At 56.8% G+C, this 7,507-nt stretch overlaps 1 protein-coding gene across 3 annotated transcripts in view; it reads left to right on the top strand.

Annotated features, from left to right (window-relative positions):
• Positions 1 to 7,194, top strand: part of LOC105510877 (galectin-9B) — a 17,759-nt gene extending 10,565 nt beyond the window's left edge. Inside the window, exons 4-10 of one of the 3 annotated variants that reach the window (XM_011940870.1) lie at positions 209 to 319; positions 1,496 to 1,591; positions 3,531 to 3,581; positions 4,216 to 4,257; positions 4,713 to 4,801; positions 4,953 to 5,115; positions 6,470 to 7,194. In XM_011940870.1, coding sequence (XP_011796260.1) covers positions 209 to 319; positions 1,496 to 1,591; positions 3,531 to 3,581; positions 4,216 to 4,257; positions 4,713 to 4,801; positions 4,953 to 5,115; positions 6,470 to 6,616 — 699 coding nt within the window. In that variant the 3' untranslated portion in view covers positions 6,617 to 7,194. Of the gene's footprint in view, positions 1 to 208; positions 320 to 1,495; positions 1,616 to 3,530; positions 3,594 to 4,215; positions 4,258 to 4,712; positions 4,802 to 4,952; positions 5,116 to 6,469 lie in introns of all 3 variants that reach the window. The other 2 variants (XM_011940869.1, XM_011940868.1) reach the window with 2 other exon arrangements.
• The last annotated feature ends 313 nt before the right edge of the window (positions 7,195 to 7,507 follow it).

The raw sequence follows: 7,507 nt of genomic DNA, 5'->3' as shown, positions 1-7,507 counted from the left end.
ACAACCAGAAGAACGAAAAGCCCAACCACTGGAGCCCAGTAGAGACTCGGGTTGATGCCCTTCGGGTCACACACGTTCCTGTAACTGGCCCCACAGTGAGGCCCAGACTCAGGTCTTCATTTTCTAGAAGGAGGGTCCAGGAGCGCGGGGGGCGGTCCCCATCCCGGCCTGGGGTGCCTCCCCCGGAACACGCGCTCTCCTCTGGCAGGTGATGGTGAACGGGAGCCTCTTCGTGCAGTATTTCCACCGCGTGCCCTTCCACCGTGTGGACACCATCTCCGTCAATGGCTCTGTGCAGCTGTCCTACATCAGCTTCCAGGTCAGACTGTCCACCTGGCACCGGTCCCCGGGGCTGGGATGCAGGGCCCAGCGTAGCTGTGCCAAGGCCCTGCTGGGTGGACCCAAGCCAATCTCCTACCCAGGTGACTCTGGGGAAAACCTCTGCTTCCCTGCTGCAGTGCCTGCCCGCCCCTTCTCCTCTGTCACTCTGCGCCTCTTTCTGTGTCACTGTCTCTGTCCAGAACATCTGCCTTGGTCTCCCAGACTCCCGGCTGCCCCTTTCTCCTCACCCCTTGATTTCCACCCTGATTAGGAGGCCATATTGTTCTAGAAAGAGCCCAGGCTCAGGAACCACACTGAATCCAGTTCAGATTCCCAGCTCTGCCATTCATCCTCTGTGGGATCTTAGACAAGCGACTTTGCCTCTCTCAGCCTCGGTTTCCTCATCTGTAGAATGAGCAGGGTCGTTGCCTGCCCCCCATGGGTCGTTGTGTGGTTCAGTGAGGAGACAGATATCAGAGGTCACACAGTGGCCCCCTGGGCACACACCAGGGTCTGTTTGACCTCTGTGTTTTAAAGACTTTGAATGTGTTGCCAACATCTGAAAGGTCAGGAGAGCCGGGTACAGTGGTGGAGGTCTGCAATCCTGGCTACTCAAGAGGCTGAGGCGGGAGAATCGCTTGAGCCCAGGAATTCGAGTTCTGCCTGGGCAACACAGCAAGACCCCATCTCTAAAAACTTCTTGTTTGAATAACAAAAGAAAATAAATAAAACTAAAGAAGGTCAGGAGATACCAATACCACGTGAAAAATGGGAAGATGAGGGTATGCTGGGCCCACATTCCCGCAGGGCACCGGCAGCTGGATGGGAGCTGCTGTTACCCTTTTGGCATTCGAGGGAGCTCCCTGAAATGAGCGAAGTGCGCAGCAGGCCCTCAGCAAACCTGGGCTCCTCACCCTTTGGTCCTCATCTCTCATTTCCTCCTTCCCTGACTCTCTCCCCTGCGGGTGGAAGGGAAGAGCTGGAGGGAGACTGCCCCTCTGCGCTGCTCACCAGAGCCTGGCCCTTTCCCCTCCCGCCTTGGCGTGGCCCTAACCCCCTTGCCACATCCCCCTGCCAGCCTGGTCTCTCCCTCTTGCCCCTGCCTCTGCCTTTCAGCTTATCCTTGGCTCTATTAATGCTTTTCCTCACCGGCCGGTGCCTTTTGTTTTAACAGAACCCCCGCACAGTCCCTGTTCAGCCTGCCTTCTCCAAGGTGCCGTTCTCCCAGCCTGTCTGTTTCCCACCCAGGCCCAAGGGGCGCAGACAAAAAGTGAGTTCAACACAGAGGCCCTGGGTGGCTGAGCAGACAGCAGGAAGGACCCAGGGTCTGAGAGGCTGGCCCCAGCCAGCAGGTCATCAGGGCCTACAGGCACCATCTTGCCCACTCAAGAGTTCCCTGTTTCTGTCTGCTGCGCACCCAGAGCCGGGGACCTGGGAGTCACCCTGGATTCTTCACTCCCCCTTCTTTATGTCTCTCTAAGGCACCAAGGGTCCTGAAGCCACCGACATGGCCCAGGCCTCTGGGATTCCTCACCATGACGACAGGGATCCAGTTCCCCACCCCCCACACCCAACCACTGCCACAGTGACCTTTTTATAAGCAAATCTGATCACACCCCCTCCCTGCTTAAAAATCTTAAAAGCCCCAAGCCCTTCAAATAAAGCCCAAATTCCCCAGCAGGGCATACAGATTCCTCCCGAGTCTGGCCCCAATCAACCTCCCTGCCTCACCCCCAACCCACGAAGCTCACGCAGCCTCCACGGCTCACACGAGGCCCTCGGGCCACCATGCTTTGCATATGCTGTCCCTGGTCAAGGAAGCACCCTCTGCCAGCCTGCCCCCAGCACACGCCTAATTGCCCTTCCACGCTCTGCCTAAGTGTCTCTCCTCTGGGAGTCCTCCCTGCCCAGAATATTGTTGGACGCTCCTGCCATGTCCCCATGGAGTCTGTACATATCTGTGCCATGCCAGTTCACAGCACCCCATTGTAACTGTGTTTGCGTGTCTGTCCCCATCACTCCACCCCCATCTCCCTATGCCCATGAGGCCCCAGAGGGCTAGGACCATGGCTTGTTCATTTGCAGAGTGCCTGGCCCTCAGTAGGGGCTCAGTGAATGAATGAATGTGGAACGTGGTTCTCACAGCCAGGGAGAATGGGATACCAGCCAGGGCAAGAACAGTCTACTGGGTGGGGCAGGATCCAGGATAAGGAGGCCAGCAGCCCTTCCTCTGGCCACTCAAGCAGTGGGGACTGGGAGGAGGGGCGCTTTGTCTACACAGTCTTCCTATGGCCCATCACGGTACAGACAGGGCACCTGCCTCCTGCCTCGCTGACTTCAGGACTGGTTGAGTCCCAGGGAACCTTCGCAGGTCAGCCCAACTTTGGCCCTGGTCCTGGCGCTGGGGAGGATAGAAAGTGTGCTGGATACAGTCAGACAGAACCGGCTGCCGTTTTGGATTTGGTCCCTTCCACCTGGGCGAGCTTGGGCAAGTTGCTTAATCTTTCTGAGCCTCATTGCCTCATGAAGGACACAGGAGCTGAGGCTGCTTCCCTCACTGGGAAACACTGAAGCCCAGAATCGACCCACAGTAGGCCTTCAACATATGGCACTGGAAGTAATGCTCTTGGCTGTGGGAGCTACAGAAAGCAGTGAGGTCTCCAACAAACCCAGTCTTCTCTCCCTTGAGAGGAACCAATGGGGATACCCTATCCCCCAACCCCAAAGCCCTGGGCACCTGGGGGTAAAAATCTGGGTGCCACGGGCTCAGGAAGGCTTGCTTGGGAGCAAGAGGGAGGTGGGTGTTTCTGGGGAGGCACTTCTGAGCACAAGAGCCAGGCAGGGGGTTGGATGTGGTTGGCTGGCCATGATGAAACAACCTGAGTTGCCACCCCGTGGGCAGCCGCGGAAAACCGTGTCCCGCATTCCCTTCTCCCACCTGCAAAGGGAGGCTAGGCTGAGAGACGTTTCCCTGAGAGGAAAGATGGACCAGAGCCACCAGCATCCCCATCTGTCTTCTCCAGGGTTCTAACCTTTGCCCTCCCTCATCCCTTTGAGAGAAGAAATACCTGGACCCACCCTCTGTGGGGTCTGTGGGGGCATTGGGCAGATTACACCCCGTGGAGGTGCCTGCTGTGTGGCGCCCTCTGGTGGTAGCTGGTGGTCTTCACACGGGAGAGCCTGGGTGAGACCTGGTTTCTTTCTTCCAGACCCAGACAGTCATCCACACGGTGCAGAGCACTCCTGGACAAATGTTCTCTGTAAGTCTACAAGTTCTGGCCAGTTCACAGCTGCACAGTGTCCTCCTTCACCAAGAACTAAACTCCCTAGAGCCCTAGAGTTGGGAAGAAAGCGGTTCAGCAAGGAGGATGGGGACACTAGGGGCTAAGTCCTTGGCTCAGGTGAAATGTGGCTAAAGCCGCCCTTGGGACAGCAGAGATTCTGCAAGAAGCAGGATTTATCCAGTGGTGGAAGAGGCAGGTTCCCTAGAGACTGGGAGGGAAACTGGTCCACCTGTCACCAAGTGGGGAGTGCAGTGGCCCCAGCACCCGGATGTGAGGTTCCTGGCCCTGCATCCTGGGTCCCCGGGATGTCACTCCTGATCGCAGGCTTAAGCTGTTCCCCTGCTGGTGCAAATCAGGCCGGGAGTTTAGTGTTAGTGGGGCTGCCTGTGGAGGGGTTGAGGGGCAGGTGACCATGGTGGGGTCCGGGAACACGGCAGGAAGTTCCAGGAAGGCTAACATGAAAAGGGACGTGGACTGGAGAGTCCAAGGGCCAAAGCCTCACGAGGTCAGCCTCACAGTGGAGCCCCCTCTAGAATGCGTGGGTGCGCGTGGGTGAGTGCTCGTGCTCACATGCGCTCTCCCACTGAATTTCCTGGTTTCCTTTCAACAGACTCCCGCCCTCCCACCTGTGATGTACCCCCACTCTGCCTATGTAAGTGGTTTCTCAGGGAGGGCAGAGGTTCTGTTTGTGGTGGGCAGGCTGGGGGTGAAGAGCCGCTGCGGGGTTATCCACTGGCCTTGAAAAATGAAAAGCGGTCCTTCGGTAAGCTGAAGGGCTTCAAAGCATCCCAGCGAAGTAGAAGACTGTGGAGAGGAGCTTTCAACCTTAAAACTGTCATGTCAGTGTGAGCACATTGCATGGCCCTCCCTTTTCACCCCACGAGTCTTGTTGTGTTTGGCCAAAGTTCCTTTCATGACGCTAATCTAAGCCCATGAATTTGAGGAGCACTGGAAAGTTTTCCTTTGGCATTTACGGAACCAAGTAAAGATATCACGGGCTTCTTCTCAGCTGACAGCCCAGATTCATGGGAACTGGTACAGTCTTCCCCTTGCGTGTGGTGGCTGCCCTGGCTGTCACTGGCTGCTTTGTCCCCCTCCTTCCCACAGCCAATGCCTTTTGTCACCACCATTCCGGGAGGGCTGTATCCATCCAAGTCCATCATCCTGTCGGGCACTGTCCTGCCCAGTGCTCAGAGGTAAGCCAAGGGCTCCAGTGACCTCTGGGAAGAGAGAGCCCTTCAAGGTCATTCCAGCCATTCCCCTGGCTTTGGGCAGGCTGCAGATGATGGGGAGGAAATGGGGCTCAGAACTCAGAGGACAAAGGTTCAGGTGGGCCGCCCACCCCAGGTTCCACATCAACCTGTGCTCTGGGAGCCACATCGCCTTCCACCTGAACCCCCGTTTTGATGAGAACGCTGTGGTCCGCAACACCCAGATGAACAACTCTTGGGGGTTTGAGGAGCGAAGTCTGCCCCGAAAAATGCCCTTCGTCCGAGGCCAGAGCTTCTCGGTAAGGCACCGCCGTCTGGAGCTTGGAGAGGCTCCTACGAGTGCACAGGGGAGGGGTAAAGGAGGTCTGGGGTGCCTTGAACAGGATGGGGGCTGATGCCTCTGGGATGAGGATCCAGAAGAAGAGAAGGTGGCCAAGAAATTATTATTATTATCATTATTTTCCTGCATGAAGGAAGTGTTGGGATCTGCTTTTTCAGATGAGGAAAGAAACTCACAAGTGCAGGTTACTTGCTTGCAGTCACACAGCCAGTGTCAAATCAGATCCAAGAAGGGGGTGTTTTTCATTTCTTCACTTATTCATTCAACAATGATTTTCTTGTCGCCTGCTTTGTGCAGGAAGCAGCCCGCATGCTGGGGGCGCAGTCATGAAGCAGGCAGACCGGGTCCTGCCTCCAGGGAGTTTACAGTTTAGGTGGCGAAGGAACAAGGAAAGTAAAGCATGGACAGATTGTCACAGATAACGACAGTGCCACACACAAAGCAAAACAGAGCGATGAGATAGAGCGAGCCTGGGAGGGGCAGCGAGGGCCAACGTGCAGAGGCGCGGGTGTGGCCTGTCCAGGAACAGCAGGCGGGCGTGCTCTGCCCTGACTACACATTCAAACCACCCAGGGAGCTTACAAAGGAAATATCAGTGCTGGGGCCCAGCCCAGGCCAGCGAGGCGGTCAGCTGGGCATTCGCATTTTTAAAATATGCCTTAAGTGATTATACTCTGCAATCAGTTGAAAATGAGTGATGTAGGGCTTTGCAGCCATGGAACCAGGGAGCAACATTCTTTGATTTGTGGACAGCTGTGTGACCTCGGGCAAGTGACTTAACTACTCTGTGCTTCACTTTCCTCATCTACAAAATGGAGTTGATAATCATATGAGTCGCCTAGAGTTGTAAGAATGGAATGAGACAGTATCTGTAGCATGCATAGGACAGTGCCTGGCACATGGCGTGTGTGATAGGAGTGTTAGCTATTGCGAAGGGAAGGAGGTTTTAACATTTGTACCCTGACTGCCTCATGGAGAAGGCATTGGGGTGGAAAAGACAAGTTAGGAGGCTGATGCTGCCCCCGGAGCACTCCTGTGTGCTGGGCCCGAGGGACGCAGACAGCACAGGCCAGCGCTCCTGTCCCTGATGGGGTGGGAACGGTATTGTAGGCCAGGGAACAGTACAAGGGAAGGAGCACGCACAGCCTGTTTAGTGAAGCGTCGTCGCTCAGTGGGGATGGAGCACAGGTGAGGGGCTTATTAATGTCTGAGGAGGGAAGGAGGGAGGGAGGGAAGGAGGGAGGGAGACAGGAGGCTGCAGTGTGAGTGGAGGACTTCCCAAGTGTAGTGCAAACGGCATGATCTCTGCACAGGTGTGGATCTTGTGTGACACGCACTGCCTCAAGGTGGCCGTGGATGGTCAGCACCTGTTTGAATATTACCATCGCCTGAGGAACCTGCCCGCCATCAACAAACTGGAAGTGGGGGGCGACATCCAGCTGACCCACGTGCAGACATAGGCGGCTCCCTGGCCCTGGGGCCGGGGCTGGGGTTGGGGGCAGTCTGGGTCTTCTCATCATCCCCACGTCCCAGGCCCAGCCTTTCCAACCCTGCCTGGGATCTGGGATTTAATGCAGAGGCCATGCCCTTGTCTGGTCCTGCTTCTGGCTACAGCCACCCTGGAACGGAGAAGGCAGCTGACCGGGATTGCCTTCCTCAGCCGCGGCAGCACCTGGGGCTCCAGCTGCCCAAATCCTACCATCCCAGGAGGCGGGCACAGCCAGGGAGAGGGGAGGAGTGGGCAGTGAAGATGAAGGCCCATGCTCAGTCCCCTCCCATCCCCCACGCGGCTCCACCCCAGTCCCAAGCCACCAGCTGTCCACTCCTGGTGGGAGGTGGCCTCCTCAGCCCCTCCTCTCTCACCTTTAACCTCACTCTCACTTTGCACTCTGTACCAACCCTTCACCCCCTCCAGGAAAGCAGGCCTGATGGCATCCCACTGGCCTCCACCAACTGACCGGAGTGTTCTCTTCAGGGGACTGGCTCCTTTCCCAGTGTCCTTGAAATAAAGAAATGAAAATGCTTGTTGGCACATTCATGTGGGTTGACCGTGGCTTCTTTAATTCATTTGGAGACATTTTGGAGTCTGTGGAATCGGGCGGGGGCGCTGCTGAGGGGAGTGGGACGGGAGAGCGTGGACTCCCTTTGGGCAGGGGGTCCTGACCTCACACCTCCTCCCAGAGGGTGCTGGAGAAAGCAGGCTGGGGCTCCAGCCTTTTGGGCAGGAGTCTCGGACACAGGAAAGGTGGTAACAGGAAACAGCCCCACGCCTCCAAGACGGGAGAGGGGCTGGGGCAGAGCCTGTGAGGGCCACAGCAGGGCCAGAGCTGGCTCCTCAGACCTGGCGTCCC

This window comes from Colobus angolensis, unplaced genomic scaffold (assembly GCF_000951035.1).
Source record: "Colobus angolensis palliatus isolate OR3802 unplaced genomic scaffold, Cang.pa_1.0 Scaffold193, whole genome shotgun sequence".
NCBI classification, from domain to species: domain Eukaryota; kingdom Metazoa; phylum Chordata; class Mammalia; order Primates; family Cercopithecidae; genus Colobus; species Colobus angolensis.
Note: the sequence above shows the minus strand (reverse complement) of the source record. Positions and strands in the feature narration are given on the sequence as shown.